The 24,345-nt window shown below is 42.0% G+C and overlaps 1 protein-coding gene across 1 annotated transcript in view; it reads left to right on the top strand.

The window, feature by feature from the left end:
• Positions 1-24,345, top strand: part of msh4 (mutS homolog 4) — a 230,093-nt gene that overhangs the window by 4,432 nt on the left and 201,316 nt on the right. The window contains exon 3 of the mRNA XM_069942394.1: positions 17,160-17,351. Coding sequence (XP_069798495.1) covers positions 17,160-17,351 — 192 coding nt within the window. The remainder of the gene's footprint in view (positions 1-17,159; positions 17,352-24,345) is intronic.

Raw genomic sequence — 24,345 nt, 5'->3', positions numbered from 1 at the left:
GGTCCAAATCCTTTCATCTCTCAAGGTTGCTGCACAGGTTTATAAGATAGTTAAGAAAGCCTATGGTATATTAGGCTACATTAATAGGGAGATTGAGTTCATGTCAAGAGGCCATGTTGCAACACTACAAATCTCTGATGAGACCATACTTGGAGTATTGTGTTCAGTTCTGGTCACCTCAAGAAGGATGTGGAGGCTACGGAGAGGGTGCAGAGGAGATTTACCAGGATGTTGCCTGGATTGGAAAATGTCTTATGAGGCAAAGTTAGCAGAACTGGGACTTTCCTCTTTGGAGCGTAGAAGGATGAGAGGAGACTTAATAGAGGGCTACAAGATTCTGAGAGGCATAGATAGGGTGGACCTTTTTTTCCCAGGGCAGGAATAGCAAAGACCAGAGGGCATACATGCAAAGTGAAAGGAGGGAAGTTAATGGGAAACAGGGGTCGGTCTATTTATTTATTTACACAGAGAGTTAAGGGGACCTAAATGCCGTTTCAGGGGTGGTGGTGGAGCCTGGAACATTAGGGGCATTTAAGATATTCTTAGACAGGCAAATGGATGGAAGAAAAAAATAGAAGGCTATGAGGTAGGGAGGGTTTAGTATTTTTTTAAGGAATCTATTGGTTGGCAGAATATTGAGGGCCGAAGGGCCTGTACTGAGGTGCAGTATTCTGTTTTAAATAGGGGAAATGTGAGTGAGGCTTCCATCAACCACAGAGTGAAAGCTGTTTCTTGAAAAAATGTTCTGAAATGGAAATATCATCTTGACAGTAGATGTGCCTGAGAAAAAGGGGTAGCAGAGAAGGTGCAAAATAATTGAGGGATGCATAATAGATGTCAGACAAAAATGTCAGAAACAGGCCAAGTGAATTTGAAGACATGGTGGAAATTTGTAGTGAAGGAGATGAAATGAACAAGTTCTGCACAGTCAGGAGGCAGCACCAATGTAGTAATTGATGTAGCAGAGAAAGAGATGGAGAAAGGTGCCAGAATAGGTTTTAAACAAGGACTGACTGTTCCATGTGGTTAATGTAAAGGGTGGTGTATCCAGGGACCCATATGAGTGCCTCTGGCTCCACCTTAGATTTGTAGAAAGTAAGAGGAATCATGAGATGTTGATCAGGATGGGATAAGTTCTGCCAGGCAGATGAGATTGTTAGTGAAGGGAAGTGGGTTGGATCTTTATTCCAGAAAGGGCCCTAATACCTACCTGATGGGGAATGGAGGTGTTTAAAGTCTGGGCCATCCATGGTGAATAGTGGGGACCAGGAGGTTGTTAAAATAGATGAATGCATGCATGAACTGTGCAAGGTAGGACAGCATAGAGTTGGGTTATGAGAAAATAGGTTCATTGGGCAAGTGAAGACAGTAACAATGAGCTTGCCAGGAATTGACAATTTGTGGATCTTGAGTAAGAGATAGATTCAAGCAGTGAGGGACGGGGACATTGTCATTTGAAGGCTGTGGAGGGGAGGTCATTGGATCTGACATGAAGTGATCTGTGATGGTCTGGAAGTTAGTGGGGCCAGAATCTGGGGGAAGGTATGGGGAACTGGTATCTGAGCTCTGCAAGATGGAGGCTCACTGTCTTTGTGGTGTTGACAGCAAAGCTGGGATTGGGGTGAAGTCAGTGTAGTGCTACATGTTCAAAGGTAGTGAGGATGAAGGTAGTGATGCTTCACTGGAAAGGTTGAGAAGGGTCAAAGGACAGAGGAAGGAAAATGTTGGAGACAGGATAATTTCAAGTTCATTAGCACATGTAGCAAGGAAGAGAGAGAAAGTTATTCTGTGAGCAATGCAGCAAGTCACCCATAGTTAGTACAGCAATAAAAAAAAACAGTGCAGGGGGCAATTAAGGTGAGAGATTAGTACCAAGCAAATTGTGAGGCTCGTTCAGGAGTTTGATAACAGCAGGAAAGAAAGTGTCCTTGAATCTGTGGTGGGTAATCTCATACTGGTGAATCTTCTTCCCCACAGGAGGAAGGTGAAGAGAGTGTAGCCAGGTGGAATGATTATTTTAATAAGTTGGCTGCTTTTCTACAGGAGTGGGAGTTGATGGAAGGCAGAGGGGTTTGTGTGATAGCCTGAGCTGCATTCACAACTCTGCAGTTTTGTGCATTGTTGGGCAGAACAATTCCATACATCAGTTGGGCAGAATCATTCCATACAATGATCCAACCTGACAGGATTCTTCCAATGGTGCATCTTCAGACGTTGCAGAAGGATGCAGGTGACATGTCCTTAGTGGGGTTGTGGATTCCATGGCAAAGACATGGGCAGAGAGGTAGAGCAGAGGAAAAAGAGCTAGGTAACTTAATGGGCTGGAACTCGATTGAGGTGTGGGCGTAGAAGTACTAAGATGACGTCTGTGCTGAGTGACCAGAGAAGGAAAGGTTGGGGCATGGGGCAGGGATGGTGGTGGTGGGATGGTTCCAGGTTGGACCCAGCAGAGGTTTGAGCAGGGCATACCACCATCAGTCACATTTTTCCATCCCCATCTCTTCCTACTTTCTGCTGTGACCATGTATCTCCCTGGATCATCCCTTCACACCATCCCTCCCCATTCCTGGCACTTCCCCAGCAACCACAGAAGGTGGTCCCTACACCTTGCTCATCACCATCCAGGGATGTAAACAGCCCTCCCAGGTCAGGCATATATTCTCATTTACCTACCACAACCTCAGTGACTGCATCCAGTGCTGTTGATGTGGCTTTCTCTACATTAACAGTGGTTTTGTGGGGCACTGTTCTCAATCTCCATATACCATCCAAACCTGGTTGCACGCCATTTCCTTTTCCCAACCTACCTGTACTGTCCTCAGCCTTCTCTGCTAGGGTGAGGCCAAATGCAAACTAAAGGAACACTACCTCATATTTTATCTATAACCCAATGGAATGAACATTTAACTTGCCAATTTCAGGTAAACTGCACCTCACTGTGCTCTTTCCTCTCCCCTGGTCCACCCAGGTTCTCTCATTCACTCTGTTACCAAATCCCCCAATCCCCTGTCAGATGAGAGCCAGGTCACAGATATCCAAGTGTGGAGATCCAGATCAGTACAGCAGGAGCAGGTATGACCTGCAGAAAGATTTCTCCTGGGCCAAGTGAGAATGGAAACAACAAGGGACACTCTCCCAGAGGAACTAGCCTTCTAGCCCGATTTGATGACTAACAGTGAAGAACCACCCCTTCGCACCCCCATGTCTCCTGATGATCCCATCCTGATGGTATCTGAGGATGATGTGTGTGCTGCCTTCACGAGAGTGAATCCAAGGAAAGTATCCACCCGGATGGAGTACCTGGCTGAGTATTAAAAAATCTGTGCTGACTAACTTACCAAGGTATTCACGGATATCTTCAATATCTCACTTCAGCAGGACATGGTACCCACCTCTTTCAAACAGGCATCAATCATACTCCTAGAAGAGTGCAGTAACCTGCCTTAATGACTATCCATCAACAGTGATGAAGTGTCTTGACAGGCTGGTGATAAAGCTTATCAGCTCCTGACTGAGCAGTGACAGGGATACATTCCAGTTCGCCTATCGTAAAAACAGATCTGTGGCAGATGCCATCTCTCTGGCTCTACACAAAGCCCTGGAACACTTGCACAGCAAAAATGCATACATCAGGATCCTCTGTATTGATTATAGTTCAGCATTTAACACCATCATTCCCTCAAAACTGATCAGCAAACTCCAAGACCTGTGTAATTGGATCATGGATTTCCTCACCTCCAGACCATAATCAGTGAAGATTGGCAAGAACTTATCTACAATCTTCATCAATTCAGGGCTGTGTTCTTAGCCCCCTGCTCTACTCACTTTACACCTAAGGTTGTTTAGCTCAGTGCAGCAATAACATCATCTACAAATTTGCCGACAATATCACGGTAGTGAGTTGTATAAAGGAAGGGGATGAATCAGCATTCAGGATGGAGATTTGCTGAATGATCCAACAACAACATCTTTGCTCTCAATGTCACCAAAAGTAAGGAGGTGATTGTTGATTCAGGAAAGAAAAGCCGGAGATATACAATCAAGTGATCAGTGGTGGAGAGGGTGAGCAAATCTAAGTTCTTGGGAGTCACTATTTTGGAGGATCTTTCCTGGACCCAACACACCAATGGCATCATGAAGAAAGCACGACAGCGCCTTTACTTCCTCAAGAGTTTGCGAAGGTTTTGGTCTGAAACTTTGGCAAATTTCTAGAAAAGTGTGGTGGAAAGTGTGTTGACCGCAATACCCCTGAGCATAAAGCCTTCCAAAAGGTAGTGGACACAGCCCAGGGCATCTCAGGAAAAACCTTCCCCACTATTGAGTACATTTACAGGGAGAGTTGCTATCGGAGACCTTCAGCGATCATCAAAAACTCTCACCACCCAGTATACACTGTTCTCGCTGCAACCATCAGGAAAGACTCAAAGCACCAGGTTCAGGAACTCCATCAGATTTCTCAATGACAAACTCAATCAGAGACTCATTAAAGGACTCTTACTTGTGCACTTTATTGATTTTCTTTTGTTCTATCTCTATGGAACAGTAAGTTTGTTTACAGTACTTTGTTTATTTACATGTTTTACACTACAGTTATTTTTTGCACTACCAATTAATGGTAATTCTGCTGTGCCTGCATATATTTTAAAATTTAGACATACAGCACAGTAACAGGCCATTTCAGCCCATGAGTCCATGCCACCAAATTTACACCCAATTAACTTACACCCCAGCACGTTTCGAACGGTGGGAGGAAACCAGACTTGTATGTGATGTCACGTATGTACCTGTACTTTGAAAATAAATCTGGAATCTGAAGTATTTTTATTTTTTTCCAACCTCCATCTGCCTATCTCCCACACATTTTATCTACTGGTTCCTCCTGCCCATCATCCCTCCCTCAAATCATTCTACCTGCCCATCTATCCCTCACCTGGTCCCACCAGCCCATTATTCCTCCCTCACCTGGTTCCACTGGGCCATTACCTCTTCCTCACCTGGTTCCACCTGCACATCATCCCATCCTTGTATGGCTCCACATCACCCTCTTATCCATTTCTATCATCTGCAATCTCTTGTATTTCCATTGACAGTATTTGCTTCCAATTTATATATCCCTCCAATCCACACCTTCTCCACATGGCACCGTCTATCTGTTATTTCTTTTCTTAACTCATTTCACTTAGCATCTGCAGGTTCCTGTCTCAGCCCTCTTCCTCATGTCTTTGTCATGACTGTCTCCCTTCTACACATTCCTGACCATCTGTGGTAAGGGTCTGCCAAGCTGCCAGTCTCCCCTTTGGCAAGCCTTGCTGTACTAACATTGGCTGTGGATTATCTCTACTGTTAAGGACACTCCCCTTGGGTATAACTGTAGGTGCATCTATTGTCTTTCATTATTGTACCATGAGTTTCTGCTAATAAAAGCCATGATTATTGTTTGACCCCATCGTCTTTGTCGACTTCATCAACTGGCACTTCAATTTTATGAGCAGAAATGGATGGAGCCCTCAAGCCAGAGTGGCTGATAGTCGACCAGTCTGCCCCGAGGGCCAGAGAAATTTTCAACCACTGGATTGCTTGTTTCGATTACTACATGGCTCAATACAACATGGTCGATGAGGCGATGCAGTGGGGCCACCTGAACTCTCTGTTGGGTGAGGTCCCTTTTGCCGTAACGCAGGGAGCTACCACTCTGGCTATAGCCCGGGAACGTCTGACTTCTTACCATGCAGCGCCACGGAATGTGGTGTTTGCTCGACACCAGTTGCTGACTAGACGCCAGAAACCCGGGGAAAGTGATGCTGCCTATGCACTGGCTCTCGACTCACTGGCAAATGAATGTGATGTCAGGGCAGTCCATGTGCAACAACACCTCAATACCTTGAAGCTGGAGGCTTTAGTCAACAGGATTGACTCCAGTTCCATCCGACAGAGGCTGCTGGAGACGGAGCCCTTAATCTACAACCGGGCAGTCACTCTAGCCAAAACACTGAGAAGTGCCATGCGGTCCAGTGAAAAGCTAGAAACCGAAAAGGAAACATCCAGGAGTGCTGGAACCCCGAAGGAAAGAAAAAGGCGAACTTCTGTGATAATAGCTGGCACTCCAGACAGAAGTGCCTGGCTCAATTTGCTACCTGCAGCTATTGTGGGAAACTTGGCCACTTTACTAAAGCTTGCAAGGCGAAAAGTACTCCCACTGATAAGAAGAGAAGCACCAAGAAAATGTGTCCTGGAGCTGCAGGAATGGAAGACAACTGTGAAAAGGGGGGATCTTCAGACGAGCAGGCTGAATCGACTTCAAGTGACAGCGAGGTGAGACCCTCTGTGATAGCTCAATTGACTCCAAAGCTTGGGGGATGTTATGGACTGGAATGGTCGACTATGAAGGGGAAGGTGAATGGTGAGACTCTTGATTGTCTAATAGACTCGGGTAGTGCTGGCAGCTACATCCACGAGAGAGTTGCCAGAGCCTTAAATTTGTGGAGATATCCAGCGAACCAAAAGATATCGATGGCTTGTAGTGAACTTACAAAAACTGTATGGGACAAGTGAAAAGTTATTTTAAATTTGCAGGGTCATTGCCTGGCTGATGTGTGGCTCTTTATTATGCCGGAGCTCTGCACCCCTGTGGTACTGGGGTTAGATTTTCAATCTCAGATGAACAGTGTAGTGTTAAATTTTGGTGGGCCACTATCCCCCACACTAGTTACTGCAGTCTGTCCACATTAAAGATCAAAGCTCCCTCCCTTTTCAGTGATTTAACCCCCGAGTGTCGGCCGATTGCCACTAAGAGCTGTTCTTACAGCAAAGAGGATCGTGAGTTTATCAAAGCTGAGACCCAGAGATTGCTTAAAGAGGGAGTAATTGAACCCAGTAAGAGTCCGTGGCGAGCCCAGGTGGTAGTTATGAAAAAATCACACTAAGAAATGACTGGCTATTGACTACAGCCAGACAATCAACCATTACACTAACATGGATACCCCCTGCCACGCACCGATGAGATGATTAATCAGATAGCGCAATACAAAGTGTACTCCACTATTGACTTCAAAGCAGCTTACCACCAAATCCCCATTAAAAAAAAGGAACAACCCTATACAGCCTTTGAGGCTGATGAGGGGGTGGGGTTATACCAGTTTAAAAGGGTACCTTTTGGAGTCATTAATGGTGTGTCAGTGTTTCAGGGAAATGGATAAGATTGTTAGGACGTATGAGTTACAGGGTACATTTCCCTATATGGATAATGTCACTATCTGTGGGAAAACACAGGCTGAGCATGACAACAACTTAAAGAAATTTTTAACAACAGCTAAAGAACTCAACCTTACATTTAACGAAGGCAAATGTGTGTTCAACGTGACAGAGCTACCCATTCTGGGCTACATTGTCCGCAAGGGCGAAATCCGCCCCGACCCGGAAAGAATGGCCCCCCTTAAGAAGTTACCACCCCCAAACTCAGCAAAAGCCCTTAAAAGGTGTATGAGATTCTTTTCCTACTATTGAAAATGGGTTCGGAACTACACCATGAAGGCACACCCTCTGTTTGACACTAAATCTTTTCCTCTCTCTCCAATGGCCTAGAAGGCTTTGGAGAGAATTAAAGCTGATATTGCCAAAGCTGCACTCTCGTCCATTGACGAGGATGTCCCATTCCAAGTGGAAACTGATGCCTCAGATTATGCCTTGGCAGGAGCTCTTAATCAAAAGGGCAGACCTGTGGCATTCTTCTCCCGCACGTTAGACGGACCTGAACTTAAACATCCTGCCATTGAAAAAGAAGCCCAGGCTATTATTGAAGCTGTTCGCTACTGGAGACACTTACGAGCCGGCAGAAAATTTACTCTTGTCACTGATCAGAAATCTGAAGCCTACGTTGAGTACTAAACACGAAATCAAGAACGATAAAATGGCACGCTGGGGAATAGAACTCTCAACTAATAATTATGAGATCCAGTCCAGACCGGGCAGGTGAAATGATCCCTCTCACGCATGGTCACGATCTGCTGCTGGTGCTCAGCTGGAGGGGCTAAAAGAGATCCATAGCAGACTGTGCCACCCAGGAGTCATGAGATTCTTCCACTATATAAAGGCTAACAACCTTCCTTACTCTCTGGAAGAAGTCAGGAAACTGACTAAAAGCTGTCCTGTTTGTGCAGAATGCAAACCGCAATACTTCAAAGCTCCGGAGGCCACTCTCATCAAGGCAACGCGACCTTTTGAGAGGATTAGCTTAGATTTTAAAGGGCCGTTACCTTCCAACAGCAAACATGTATATTTCCTTACTGTAATTGACGAATATTCAAGGTTTCCCTTTGTGATACCCTGCCCTGACGTCTCGTCAGCATCTGTCATTAAGTCACTTGATAGAATTTTCAGCGTTTTTTGGTTTTCCCAATTACATTCATACCGATAGAGGCTCAGCATTCATGAGCGCTGAACTGCGGTGAGCCCTGCTATGAAAAGGGATTGCCACCAGCTGTACCATGAGCAACAGGCCGCAGGGCAATGGGCAGGTTGACAGGGCTAATGCTACAGTCTGAAAGACTTAATCTTGCTTTAAAAACACATGGCTACCCTGTAACCCGGTGGCAGGAGGTGCTACCTGAGGCACTACATTCTATTCGGTCTTTATTGTGTACTGCAACAACTCAAACACCTCATGAACATATGTTTGCCTTTCCTAGGAAATCAGGAACTGTGATGGACTGGCCAGCCTGTTTATCTGAGCCTGAAACCGTGCTGCTGAAGAGCCACGCTTGGGCGCGTAAAACAGACCCCCTAGTCCAACCAGTTCAGCTACTGCATACTAACCCCCACTACGCTCATGTTAGATTCCCAGATGGGAGTACCAACACTGTACCCCTAAGAGATCTGGCCTTGCCTGGTTCGCCCCTTCCTCGCACCCCTACTCAGAGTGAGCCTGAGAGGTTGAACTCACCCTCTAGCCTATGACCCCTAGTCAGCTTTCAGATGGCCACTGCCTCACGCTGGCGATTCTGGAGCGGGTCCGAAGTCAGTCCTTCCCACACTACTGACCCAGGATCTGTACCAATTCCCAAGGTTGCAAAGGAGCCATCTGTTTTGAGACGAAGGACCAGAATTCGTAAACAACCTGATTGGCTGACATATTCATAAAGCATCTCATTATACTTAGATTGCTTGCTAGATACCGTCGTATTTTGGCTGTTAGAGTATCTCAAGGTCATACATGGTATCCATGTATCGCTTGCTTCAGTCTTTCCTAGCAGATTTTAACCTTTCTTCTGCCGGGGGAGACTGTGGTGAATGTCTGCCAAGCTGCCTGTCTCCCCTCTGGCGAGCCTTGCTGTACTAACATTGGCTGTGCATTATCTCTACTGTTAAGGATACTCCCCTTGGATACAACTGTATATGCATCTATTGTCTTTCATTATTGAGTTTCTGCTAATAAAAGCCATGATTATTGCTTGACCACATCGTCTTTGTCTACTTCATAAACTGGCACTTCATTATCCCTCTGGTTCCACAGATTTTATCTGATTCACTGAGTTCCTCCAAGAGTTTGACTTTGTACTACTTAAATAGAATACAGCAGCACAGAAATAAGCCCCTTCAGCCCTTCTAGTTGTGTCAAACCATTTTTCTGTCTAGTCCCACTGCCCTGCACCCCAACCATAGCCCTCCATATCTCTCCCATCCATGTACCTGTCCAAATTCATCTTAAATGTTAAAATTGAGCCCTCGTTCATCACTTCAGCTGGCAGCTCAATCCACACTCCCATCACTCTCTGCGTGAAAAAGTTCCCCCTAAACTTTTTCCCTTTTATCCTTAACCCATGTCCTCTGTTTTGTATCTCAATATTCCATATTCGAGTGAGTACAATTCCAGGTGACTTAATCTCTCCACAAATGCTCACCCCCTCATCTCTGGAATCAAGCTGATGAATCTGCTGTGGACCTCTTCCAAAGCCAGTGCATCCTTCTTTAAGTAAGGAGAGCAGAACTTTACGTAGTACTCTTGATTTGGTCTCACTAGTACTATGTACAGTTGCCGCATAACCTCCCCGCTCTTAAATTCAAACCATCTAGCAATGAAGGCCAACATTCCATATCTCCTGCTGCACCTGCAACCTTTTGTGATTCATGCCAAGTCCTTCTGCACAGCAACATGTTGCAATCGCTTGCCATTTAAGTAATAATCTGATCTTCCGTTGTTCGTTCAAAAGTGGATAACCTCACATTAACCAACATGGACCTCCATCTGCCAGACTTAACCTATCTATATTCTCTGCTGAATCTTTATTATTCTGTGCAATTTGCTGTTTTTTTTTAAATTTTTTTAAATTTTTCACACTATGAACCATACTGACCAAAATACACACAAACATTTCCCTCTTGAATATACACAGTGTCATTTTCTCCCCTTTTCCCCCCTCCCCACCCACTCAACGTTCAACCTATATGATACAATAAACCCATTAAACAATGTCATCACACAATGAAAATAAACAAGAAATTTGTGTCATCTACTTTTACACACTGGGTCAGTTCATTTCGTCTTCTTCTCTTTCTGTCATTTTAGGCAGTGGAGGTCCACGGTAGGACTTCTCTGTTGTGTTCCATGTACGGTTCCCAAATTTGTTTGAATACTGTGATGTTATTTTTTAAATTATATGTTATTTTTTCCAATGGAATACATTTATTCATTTCTATGTACCATTGCTGATTTCTCAGGCTCTCTTCTGATTTCCAGGTTGACATTATACATTTTTTTGCTACAGCTAAGACTATCATAATAAATCTTTTTTGTGCTCCATCCAAATCGTGTCCAAGTTCTGTACTTCTTATATTACTTAGAAGAAAAATCTCTGGGTTTTTTGGGATGTTGCTTTTTGTGATTTTATTTAATTCCTGATTTAAATCTCCCCAAAACTTTTCCACTTTCTCACATGCCCAAATTGCATGTACTTGTTGTTCCCGTTTCCTTCTTACAGCGAAAACATTTATCTGATACTGTTGGGTCCCATTTATTTAACTTTTGAGGTGTGATATATAGCCTGTGTAACCAATTATATTGTATCATGCGTAACCTCGTGTTTACTGTATTTCTCATAGTTCCGGAGCATAGCTTTTCCCATGTTTCATTCTTTATCTTTATGTTTAGATCTTGTTCCCATTTTTGTTTGGGTTTACAGCTTGTTTCCTTGTTCTCTTTCTCTTGCAGTTTGATGTACATGTTTGTTATAAATCTTTTAATTATCATTGTGTCTGTAATCACATATTCAAAATTGCTTCCTTCTGGTAACCTCAGCCTGCTTCCCAATTTGTCCTTCAAGTAGGTTTTCAGTTGGTGGTATGCAAACATTGTACTGTGAGTTAAACCATATTTGCACTTCATTTGTTCAAAAGATAATAATTTATTTCCTGAAAAACAATTTTCTATTCTTTTGATCCCTTTTCTCTCCCATTCTCTAAAGGAAAGGTTATCTATTGTGAAAGGGATTAGTTGATTTTGCATCAATAATAATTTTGGTAGTTGGTAATTTGTTTTTTCCTTTCTCCATGAATCTTCTTCCAAATGTTGAGCAGATGGTGCAGTACTGGTGAATTCCCATGTTGCACCAGCTTTTCATCCCACTTATATATATTTTCAGGTACCTTCTCCCCTATTTTATCTAGCTCTAATCTGGTCCAATCTGGTTTTTCCCTTGTTTGATAAAAATCTGATAGGTGTCTTAATTGTGCTGCTCTATAATAATTCTTAAAGTTGGTAGCTGTAAGCCCCCTTGTTTGTACCATTCTAACCTCAGTTTCCCCCCTTTCCATAAGAATTTCCTTATTATTTTCTTTAGCTCCTTGAAGAATTTCTCTGTTAGGTGAATTGGTAATGATTGGAATAGGTATTGTATCCTTGGGAAGATATTCATTTTAATGCAATTTACTCTTCCTATCAGTGTTAGTGGTAAATCTTTCCAATGTTCTCAGTCGTCTTGTAATTTCTTCATTAATGGCTGATAATTTAGTTTGTATAGATGGCCTAGATTATTATCTAGTTGAATACCTAGGTATCGGATTGCTTGTGTTTGCCATATAAATGGTGATTCTTTCTTAAACTTTGTGAAATCCACATTATTAATTGGCATCGCTTCACTTTTATTTGCATTGATCTTGTACTCCTTAAATTTCTTATGTAATTCTTTTATTTATATTTTTGGTTCTGTTAAGTATACTATGATGTCATCTGTGAATAGACTTATTTTATATTCCTTCTCTTTTATTTTTATCCCTCTTATTTTATTTTCCGTTCTTATGAGTTCTGCCAATGGTTCTATAGCTAACGCGAACACTGAGAGAGATAGTGGACATCCCTGCTTAGTTGACCTGCTTAATTTAAATCGGTTTGACATATATCTGTTTACTGTCACCTTTGCCAATGGTCCCTTATATAATGCTTTAATCCAATTAATGTATTTCTCTGGTAGGTTGAACCTATGTAGTACTTTGAATATTCTACTCTGTCAAAGGCTTTCTCTGCATCTAAGGCAACCACCACTGTTGGCGTCTTGTTTCCTTGAACTGCATGGATTAAGTTAATGAACTTACAGATATTGTCCGTTGTTCGTCTTTTCTTAATAAATCCAGTTTGATCTAGTTTTACTATTTTTGGTATACAGTCGGCCAATCTGTTTCCTAATAGTTTAGCTATTATCTTATAATCTGTGTTGAGTAGAGATATTGGTCTATACGATACTGGTGTTAGTGGATCTTTCCCCGTCTTTGGTATTACTGTAATTATTGCTGTTTTGCATGAATCTGGCATGTTTTGTGTTTTTTCAATCTGGTTGATTACTTCCAGGAGAGGAGGAATTAATAAGTCTTTAAATGTTTTATAGAATTCTATTGGGAATCCGTCTTCTCCCGGCATTTTATTGTTCGGTAGTTTTTTTAATATATCCTGCATTTCCTCTACTTCAAATGATTTTATTAATTTGTTTTGCTCCTCTTCTTGCAATTTCGGTAGTTCAATTTTAGCTAGAAACTCATCTATTTTGATTTCTTTCCCTTCGTTCTCAGTTCAATATAATTGCTCGTAGAATTCCTTGAAGTTTTCATTGATCTCTGTTGGGTTATATGTAATTTGTTTGTCCTTTTTCCTTGATGCCAATACCTTTCTTTTAGTTTGTTCTGTCTTAAGCTGGCAAGCTTGTATTTTGTGCGTTTTTCTCCTAGCTCATAATACTTCTGTTTTGTCTTCATTATGTTCTTCTCCACCTTGTAAGTTTGTAGTGTTTCATATTTTATTTTTTGTCCGCCAATTCTCTTCTTTTTGTTGTATCTTCCCTTGTTGCTAATTCTTTTTCTGTACTTGCTATTTCCTTTTCCAGCTGTTCTATTTCCTGATTGTAGCCCTTCTTCATCTTAGTTACATAACTTATTATCTGGCCTCTGATGAACACTTTCATTGCGTCTCATAGTATAAACTTATCTTTCACTGATTCCGTAACTTATCTTTCACTGATTCCGTATTTATTTCAAAGTACATTTTAATTTGTCACTCAATGAATTCTGTAAAATCCTGTCTTTTAAGTAGCATGGAGTTTACTCTCCCTCTATACATTCTTGGTGGGATGACCTCCAGCTCTATTGCTAATAACAGGGGTGAGTGATCCGAAAACAATCTAGCTTTATATTCAGTTTTTCTAACTCTCCCTTGGATATGGGCTGACAACAGGAACAGGTCTATCCTTGAGTATGTTTTGTGTCTACCTGAATAATATGAATATTCCTTCTCCTTTGGGTGTTGTATCCTCCATATATCCAAAAGTTGCATTTCCTGCATCGATTTAACCATAAATTTGGTTACTTTGTTCTTTTTGCTAGTCTTTTTTCCAGTTTTGTCCATCTTTGAGTCCAAATTAAGGTTAACATCCCCTCCTATCAGTATATTCCCCTGCGTATCTGCAATCTTCAAAAAGATATCTTGCATACATTTTTGATCCTCCTCATTAGGTGCATATACATTGAGCAAATTCCAAAATTCTGTATATATCTGACACTTTGTCATTACATATCTCCCTGCTGGATCTATTATTTCCTCTTCTATTTTGATTGGTACATTATTGTTGATTAATATAGCTACTCCTCTGGCTTTTGAATTATATGATGCTGCCGTTACATGCCCCACCCAGTCTCTCTTTAATTTCTTGTGTTCCACTTCTGTTAGATGTGTTTCCTGCACAAATGCTATATCAATTTTTTTTCTCTTCAGTAAATTTAACAGCCTCTTACTTTTGATTTGGTTATGTATTCTGTTAATATTTATAGTCATATAGTTCAACATGGCCATTTCATACTTTGTTTACCTCTCATTTCCACTTCCTCATCACCACCTTTCCCCCATATCCATTTCTGTTTTCTTTTTGAACACACTGTAAGACAACACTTCTAAAACAAAATATTTCCACTATTCCCATATCTAAAATTCCCTTAACCCCAAATGTCCCCCCCTCCTCTCTGAGTTGCCCCTTGTCCCTTGCCTGGCAACCACAACTCCCCTCTCCATTTGGATTGCGAACCCGCTCGCAAGCGTCAACTGATTTCGCAGTGACTGTTATTCTCTCCCACACAACCCCCTCCAGAAAAGACTTTTACATATAACAAAGCTCACCCTCTTAATTCCCCCCTTACTTCCTTTCTTCCCTTTTCTTCCCCTTCTTAGTTCTTACTTATGCATTATTTTTCTTCTTTATATGAAGTCTGTCATCGTTCTTGTTCTTGTTACACCTCTTCATCTCTCTTTCGGCTTTGCTGGCATTCTGCAAATTCTCGTGCTTTCTCTGGATCTGAGAACAGTCTGCTTTGCTGCCCCGGGATAACTATTTTAAGCACCGCTGGATATCTTAACATAAATTTATAGCCTTTCTTCCATAGGACTGATTTTGCTGCGTTAAATTCCTTCCTCTTCTTCAGGAGCTCAAAACTTATGATTGGGTAGAAAAAAAATTTTTTAACCTTTGAATCCCAGTGGCTTTTTGTCTTCTCTTATTTTTTTCATTGCCTTCTCCAATATATTTTCTCTTGTCGTATATCTCAGGAATTTTACTAGAATGGATCTTGGTTTTTGTTGTGGCTGTTGTTTTGGGGCTAATGTTCTGTGTGCCCTTTCTATTTCCATTCCTTTCTGTAATTCTGGCCTTCCTAGTACCTTGGGGATTCATTCTTTTATAAATTCTTTCATATCTTTGCCTTCTTCATCTTCCTTAAGGCCCATTATCTTTATATTGTTTCTCCTACTATAGTTTTCCATTATATCCATCTTCTGAGCTAACAGCTCCTGTGTTTCTTTAACTTTTTTATCACTTTCTTCCAATTTCCTTTTTAAGTCGTTCACTTCCATTTCTATGGCTGTTTCTCGTTCTTCCACCTTGTCTACTCTTTTCCCTATTTCCATCATGACCAGCTCTAATCTACTCACTTTTTTTTCTGTACCTTTTATTCTTCTTTTTATTTCATTAAATTCTCGTGTCTGCCATTCTTTTACTGCTTCCATATATTCTTGAATTTTTTTTTAATCTATGTACAGTCCATTCCCTTTATCTTCTATTTCTCTGTGCAGAGCTTGATGTTCTTCTTCTTCTTCTATGTCTGCTCTAGGGTTTGTGTCTTCTTCTTGTCTTCCTTGTATCCCTGTGTCCCAACTCTCTTCTTTCTATTGGTTAATAGAATCCTCTATCCATGCTAATACCTCACCCTCATCCTTACCTTTCACACACCTTCTGGATATCCAAATAAAGAATGTCCATCTGCTCCCTGCTACCTAAAGTGCTTGTTATATCTTCAAAACACTCCAGTAAGTCTTTCAAACAGGACCTGCCTTTGCGGAATCCATGCTGTGTCTGCCCGATGGATCTATTTCGCCCCATGTGCCTGGCAAGCTTCAAACCTTTCCCCAACAACAGATGTTAAACTAACTGACCTTTGGTTCCCTGTCTTTAGCCTACATCCTTTTTTAACAGTGGCACGACATTCATCAACTTCTAATCTACCAGGACCTGCTCAGAGTCAGAGAATGTTGGTAAATTATTACCAAAGCTTCTACTGTAACTTTTTTTGCCATTTTTTCAGTACCCTGGGATGCATTCCATCAGGTCCATCTTCAACCACTCCTATCTCTGCACTCTATTTCAGTCCCTTGTCCATCCCTAATTTAAATTGTTTCACTATTTGAGCTCATGCCTTCAGTTGCTGAGTTTGTAAACTCTGGGATTTTATGCCAACGCACGCTCTCTCTCTCTCTCTCTCTCTCTCTCTCTCTCTCTCTCTCTCTCTCTCTCTTTCCCCCCTCTCTTTTCCACCCTCTCTTTTCCCCCTCTCTCTTCTCCCTCTCTCTTCCCCCTCTCTCTTCCCCTCTCTCTTCCCCTCTCTCTTCCCCCTCTCTCTTCCCCCCTCTCTCTTCCCTGTCTCTCTTCCCTCTCTCTTCCCCCTCTCTCTTCCCCCTCTCTCTTCCCCCTCTCTCTTCCCCCTCTCTCTTCCCCCTCTCTCTTCCCCCTCTCTCTTCCCCCCTCTCTCTTCCCCCACTCTCTCTTCCCCCACTCTCTCTTCCCCCTCTCTCTTCCCCCTCTCTCTTCCCCATCTCTCTTCCCCCTCTCTCTTCCCCCTCTCTCTTCCCCCTCTCTCTTTCCCCCTCTCTCTTTCCCCCCCTCTCTTCCCCCCTCTCTCTTCCCCCCTCTCTCTTCCCCCCTCTCTCTTCCCCCTCTCTCTTCCCCTCTCTCTTTCCCCCCACTCTCTTCCCCCTCTTTCTTTCCCCCTCTCTCTTCACCCCTCTCTCGTCCCTCTCTCTTCCCCCTCTCTCTCCCCCTCTCCCCCTCTCTCTTCCCCCACTCTCTTCCCCCCTCTCTCTTCCCCCTCTCTCTTCCCCCCTCTCTCTTCCCCCTCTCTCTCTCTTCCCCCTCTCTCTTTCCCCCTCTCTCTTCCCCCCCTCTCTCTTCCCCCCTGTCCCCCCATCCATTAAACTTCTCAAAACCCATCTTATTTCATTATCTCAATAATAACTTCTTACTAACCAGGTGTCAGATTATGCCTGAAAATGTTCCTGTGATGCACTTTGTAAAGTTTACTTTAAAGATAATATATAATTGTTGGTATTTTATTTACAATCTTCATGTTTTTAATTTTGATAGAATCCTACTTTGGTGATAAGAGTTCTAATGCAGGCAATAGAAGCCAGTTCGCAGCTCGCTCAGCACAAAGCAGCTCTTCGCTGAAGGGTTATGACGAAACCACAAGTAGGAAGACTCCTGTTTCCACCACTAGCAGCACTTGCAATGCAAGGCCAGCTTGCAAGCTCCGCACTCCCCAAACCGGTCACTCAGGTTTGCACATCATCTTTCACAAAATTTGCAGCAAATGGAGTTCTCAGTGGTTTATAATGTATTTGCCTATTTTTGAATATACTCATCGATCGTGAACCTCTTTGAGACTGCACCTATTTGTCTATTAGCAAAGTAGAAGTGTTTATTGAGCGACAAAAGTTTTAAGAAGTGGCTGATAGGAGTTTGGACAGCATATGTTGATTTATGGTGTTGAAGCACAAGATTCCTCACAACTGGTCTCTTGGCATTGATCCTTCCTATGACGCTCTCCCACATTATTTCCATTGAATCCAATAAACAATTTTAGGAAGTAAAACTGGGGGGTGTGCCACGTGATAATGAGGGGTTAGACTGGTAATCCCTGCTCTCCTCAAAAAAAATTGGGAAAAAGTGATAACAAAAAAGACTATAAAAGTTACAGAAATTAGAAGAATGACCTTCAATCAAGAAATAAGCAGAAAAAGATGCAGAAGCTTCTTTATCTTCTGGAGAAATGAAGCAAATTTTAGACTTTTTCGACAATCTATGGAAGTACGGAAGAATGGTGACAAGATGGAAAGATTACGCAACAAGTTGACACAAGATTTTAAATAGTGGATGGAAAAATTAAAGGAAATGAATTTGAAATTCACTGGAGACCAAATGAATAAATTACAAGCAGAATCTGGTGCAAATAATGGTCAGTTAATGTAAAAAACAGACATTTGGAAAATTTTAGCAGATGGAACAATATCAAGATTGTTGAATTTAAATGTAATGAAGGTCAAGATTTAAAAATTTTTTGGCATCGATGGACACCGGAATCTTTGGGTCAGGCTGAATTTCAAGGGGATTTGGAGATTGAGCGAACCCATAGACCACTGAGACTTAAACCTAGCCTTACCAAAGGTCCTGTCCAATACTTGTTAGATTCCTTCGATATGAAGGAAGAGAGAAGATTTTGGAGGTGGCAGCTAAAGAAAGATAATTACCATTGATTTATAATGGAAATAAGATTTCTTTATCCAGATATAAGTTTTGATTTGCTAAACAAGAGAAAAGAGTTTATCTGGTTAAGGATGTGTTATGAAAAAAAGGCTATGCCTTTGTTTTGAGATATCCAGCTGTATTGAAAGTATTTGTTCCGGGAGGGAGGAATAGATCTTTTACAGAGTCCAATGAAGCACGGGTATATGCTGATTGATTCATTGCCTACTAAAGACCAACAGGTGGTTGTTGATACCTGAATTAATTACATAACTGAAAGAATTTTGCTGTTACTGAAATTATATTGTGTATTGAGAGCGTTTAAAGTGGGAGGAAGGTTTAACCTATATTGTGCGTGATCTATTACATTTGATAAGATTGTGACATTATGTTGTGTTTGTATTGTATGTATATATATGTTTTTGGGAGATAAATTGGGGCAGGTTTTTTAGTGTAGGTCACTTACAAATACTTTAAAATAGATCTTATTTAAAATACTGGAACTCTGCTCATGCTAGACTGGCTGGCACCAAGAGCCTTTGCAAAAGCTCTGGAGAGTGCCCAAGAGATGTCACTAATGGATTGTTGTTTACAATAAGGCAACAGATGTAAGAACACGTCAGAGTCTCAGGCTATCTGGAGTGGAACTTGCTGTTCTAAGAAGGTCATGTGGTTTTGCAAGCAGAGAGTGTAAAACAGCTTTTTCTCTGAGAGAGAGAGAGAGAGAGAGAGTTCTGCAGTTTTACAGTCAGCAGCAACAGCTGGGACTGGAACAGGACAAGCTGGCAAACTTGTGGGGGAAAAACCCACTTGGAAGACAGGTTGTGAGTGCTTAGTTCAGCCTGGTCAAAGCTCTTGTGGTTCATGCAAGAGGAGAGGACTGGCTGCCTAATGTTTCACTTGAAATAAGAGAAACAAAAAGGAACTCCTTGATGACCTGAAAGAAAGAGGTTATCATCTGGAGAACCCTGAAGGGGCAAGTTTTTTTGGCAAGACACTGACATGGCTGATTAAAAGGAATCAGATGTGGGTGTCCAGCAAACAACAAATCTCTCTCTCAAAACCAACAAGAACCTTCCTGAGCGGTAACCATTTACCAGACCACCTGAAAGACTAAACTTGTGACTTTGAATTGTAACCTTGTAAGTTCCACTTCATTCTGCTGGACTTTTTTTTAAAAACAAGGGGTGAATATGGTAAACCACTGTTATATATAATTGTCTGGCCAGGCACATCTATTGGCTGATTGTACCTGTGGCCCCTTCCCACAGGCTCCTGTATACTGTTCACAACCCCCTCCTCGGAACAGGACAGTTGGGCAGTATAGATGTGCCATTCTTAAGTGAATAAAAGCCTATTCCTTTCTCAACAACAGTCTTTCGAATGATTGACGGTGCATTAGGTGGTTAAAAAGGCTTATGGTATGCTGGGTTTCATTAGGCAGAGGTTTGAGTTCAAGGGCTGTGACGTAATGTTGCAACTCTATATGTTCAATTCTGGTCACCTCATTACAGGAAGGATGTCGAACTTACAAGGTTACAATTCAAAGTCACAAGTTTAGTCTTTCAGGTGGTCTGATTGTTCACTGGGACTGTCGTAGTACCGGTTGCGGCTGTGGTGCAGCGACGGGGTCCTGGGCAGTCTCGGGTGTCTGTACGTACTCATCAGTGATGTGCTGGTGGGTAGGCGTCGATGAGTCTGGTGTATCCTCCCTCAGGGCAGAGGCAGGGTACCAGGAATCAGGTGCATTGAGTGTGTTGAATGGAGGGGGGATGTGGGGTGATCATCAGTGGTTTCCAGGGCCCCTGAAGGAGCCAAATGACTCACAGAGACGATGTCTTCATGTCCGTCAGGGTATGTCACATAGAAGATTTACCAGAATGTTGCCTGGATTAGAGAATGTGTCTTATGAATCAAGGCTAACAGAACAAGGGCTTTTCTCTTTAGAGCAAAGAGCAATGAGAGGAGACTTAGTAGAGGTTTATTACGATTATGAGAAGCAAAGATAGGATGAACAGCCAGCACCTTTTTCCCAGGGTGAAGGAAACAAATACCAGAGGACATCTGTATGAGGTAAGAGGAGGAATGTTTAGGGGAGATGTCGGGGTGTTTTTTTTACACAGACATTAGTTGATACTTGGAATCCATTGCCAGGGATGGTGGTGGAGGCTGATACAATAGGGACTTTTAAGTCTCTGAAATAGGCGCATGGATACAAATAAAATAGAGGATTATGGGTGTAAGTTAGGGAAGGTTTAGCAGGTTTCTATGGGTCAGCATAACATTGTGGTCTGAAGGCCTGTAATGTTTTATATTATCACATGATAAATATGATATTGTGCCAACCTATGTAAACCTACTCCACAGCCATCAAATTTTTTCCTACCTCACTTCCATAACTATACTGTAATAATGTTTTTCATACACCCATGTGTCTAAGATCTCTTGAATGTCCCTATTGTACCAGCCTCTATGACCAGCACCCACCACTCTGAGTAAAAAATGTATCTGACATCTCTCCAAAACTTTCCTCCACTCACCATAAACAGGTCTCTGAAATTTGCTATGGTCACCCCAGGAAAAAGGTGTGCCTAACCACCCTATCTGAGCTCCTCACAATCCTGTATACCTCTATTAAGTCACCTCTCATTCTTCATCACCTCTAAGAGAAAAACTCAGCTCCAGCTGTCAACCTTGGTTCATATGACATGTTCTCCAATCCATGTAAATCTCTGCACCCTCTCTAAACATCTATATCCTTCCTACAATGAGGTGACCAGAATAGAAATGAAAACACGAAGTGTGTCCTAACCTGAGTTATAGAGCTGCAATATTACCTCATGGGTCTTGAACTAAATCCCCTAACTAATGAAGGCCAAAACACCATATGCCTTCTTAACCACTCTATCAACTTGCGCAACAACCTTGAGGGATCCATAAACCTTGTCCCCAAAATCTCTTTGTTCCTCCACACTTAAGAATCAGTTAACCACTTACCCGCCTTCAAGTTTGACCTTCCACATTACATCACTTCACATTTACCTGGATTGAACTCCATATGCCACTTTTCTGCCAACTCTGCATATTGTGTTAGTGTCGTGATCTGTAATTCCACCACTAGGTCACCAGGGGGCATCTCGGTGACCTTGTCTATAAAGTAGTCCAGAGCTACAATCTAGCCTTCCAGATTTGTCTTCCAGAGACAAGACCTCTTAGTGTACATATTAGTTTTTTAAGCTATCTGATACTCGCACTGCTGGTGTGGTTATTGTCAGTACAGTTACAATCTACAACAAACTTCTACACTATCCACAACATCTCCACCCTTTTTATTATCTGCAAACTTACTGACTCACACCTCTACTTTTTCAAGTAATTCATAAAAATCACCAAGAGCAAGGGTCTCAGAACAGATCTCTGACCTCCAGGTAGAAAACATTCTGTCTACTACTACCTTCTGCTTTCTGCAGGCCAATTCTGAACCCACACAGCCAAGGTTACTTTGATGCCAAGCCAACCATGGAGAACTTTGTCAAATGCCTTACTAAAATCCATATACACCACCTAAACTGCCCAAACCTCATCAGTTTTCTTTGTCTCCTCCTTGAAAAAACAGAATTCGGCTTGAGAACCATGATCTGCCCTCACAAAGTCATGCTGACTATCCTGAGAAGACTTCTCTAAATGCTTGTAAATCCTGTCCCTGAAGATTCTGCTTTTACCAGCCTTTGAGGCAGAGAGTTCCAAAAACTCGTCTGTCAGAGAAAAGTTTCATATCTTCCACCTATTTTGAAACAGTTATCCCTCTCCCATGAGAATGTGAGACCTGCCCCCTCAGGATCTCGATGAGCACCCTGGAAGATATCATTATGCATATTTTCATTATCTAAAACCATCATTTAATTGTTGATTAAATGATATTCCATAATTTCAGATATGGGTTGATTTATTTTTAAGTGTTTAGAATCTTTTCACTAAGTTTTTTTATCTCTGGAAAAGATGTGGCCTTTTTACTCTGAAACTAATGGTTTTTCCTCTTTATGAACTTTCACCTGACAAAATGTTAACCATATAACCACTTACAGCACAGAACAGGCCAGTTCGGCCCTACTAGTTCATGCCGGAACAAATCCTCACCCTCCTAGTCCCACTGACCAGCACCTGGTCCATACCCCTCCAATCCTCTCCCCTCCATGTAATTATCCAGTTTTAAATGTAAATAACGTCCTTGCTTCAACCACGTCTGTCGGAAGCTCATTCCACATCCCAACCACCTTTTGCGTTAAGAAATTTCCCCTCAAGTTCCCCTTATAATTTTCCCCCTGCAATCTCAAACCATGGCCTCTGGTTTGAATCTCCCCCACTCTTAATTGAAAAAGCCTATCCACGTTGACTCTTTCTGTCGCTTTTAAAATCTTGAACACCTCCATCAAATCCCCCCTCAATCTTCTACGCTCCAGAGAAAAAAGCCCCAGGCTGCTCAACCTTTCTCTGTAACTCAAACCCTGAAATCCTGTCAACATTCTCGTGAACCTTCTCTGCACTCTCTCTATTTTGTTTATATCTTTCCTATAATTTGGTGACCAAAACTGTACACAGTACTCCAAATTTGGCCTCACCAATGCCTTGTACAATTTCATCATAACCTCCCTACTCTTGAATTCAATACTCCAATTTATGAAGGCCAACATTCCAAATGCCTTCTTCACCACACCATCGACCTGAGTATCAGCCTTGAGGGTACTATTTACCATCACTCCTAAATCCCTTTGTTGCTCTGCACTCCTCAATTGTCTACCATTCAATGTATACGACCTATTTAGATTTGCCTTTCCAAAATGCAACACTTCACACTTATCCATATTAAATTCCATCAGTCATTTCTCAGCCCACTCCTCTAGCTTTCCTATATCTCTTTTTAAGCTACGGTAATCTTCCTCACTGTCCGCAATACCACCAATCTTTGTATCATCTGCCAACTTGCTTATCCAATTCACCACCCCTTCTTCCAGATCGTTAATATATATAGCAAACAATAGTGGACCCAGGACTGATCCCTGAGGAACTCCACTAGTCACCGGCCTCCAATTTGACAAACAATTTTCTTCCATTACTCTCTGACACCTCCCATCCAACCATTGCTGAATCCATTGCACTACCTCCTTATTTATACCTAATGCCTCTACCTTTTTACCTAACCTCCTGTGGGAAACTTTGTCAAAAACTTTACTAAAGTCTAAATAGACAACATCCACAGTTTTCCCTTCATCAATCTTTTTTGTAACCCCCTCGAAAAACTCAATCAGGTTTGTCAAGCATGATCTACCCCTGACAAAACCATGCTGACTTCCTATCAATCCCTGTTCTTCCAAATATTTGTAAATGCCATCCCTCAGAACACTTTCCATCAACTTACCCACCACAGACGTCAGACTCACAGGTCTATAATTTCCAGGCTTACATTTGGACCCTTTCTTAAACAGCGGAACCAATCTTCTGGCACTACCCCCGTGGCCAGTGACATCCTAAATATCTTTGTTAATGGCCCCACTATCTGGACACTAGTCTCCCTGAGTGTCCTTGGGAATACATTGTCCGGACCCAGAGTTTTGTCCACCTTTATCTTTTTTAACACTGCCATCACTACCTCCTCGGTTATCCTTATAAGATTCATGACCTCCCCACTATTTTTCTTTACTTCAACTGGTTCAATATTTTTTTCCCTAGTGAATTCCGAGGAAAAGAAATCATTTAAAATTTCCCCATCTCCTCTGACTTTTCACTCAGCCTACCCTCGCTATCTACAAGGGGTCCAATTTTATCCCTCACTAATCTTTTACTTATAATGTACCTATAGAAACCCTTTGGATTTATTCTTACTCTGTCTGCCAAAGCCTCTTCGTGCCTCTTTTTGGCCTTTCTAATTTCTTTCTTAAGATTTTTTCTACACTCCTTGTAGTCCTCTTTCAATTTCTCATCACTCTGCTGTTTATACCTCTTGTACACCTCCCTCTTTCTCCTAATCAAA

This window comes from Narcine bancroftii, chromosome 5, assembly GCF_036971445.1.
Source record: "Narcine bancroftii isolate sNarBan1 chromosome 5, sNarBan1.hap1, whole genome shotgun sequence".
NCBI lineage: Eukaryota > Metazoa > Chordata > Chondrichthyes > Torpediniformes > Narcinidae > Narcine > Narcine bancroftii.
The sequence above is the reverse complement of the archived record's forward strand: the minus strand, read 5'-3'. Positions and strand labels throughout refer to the sequence as shown.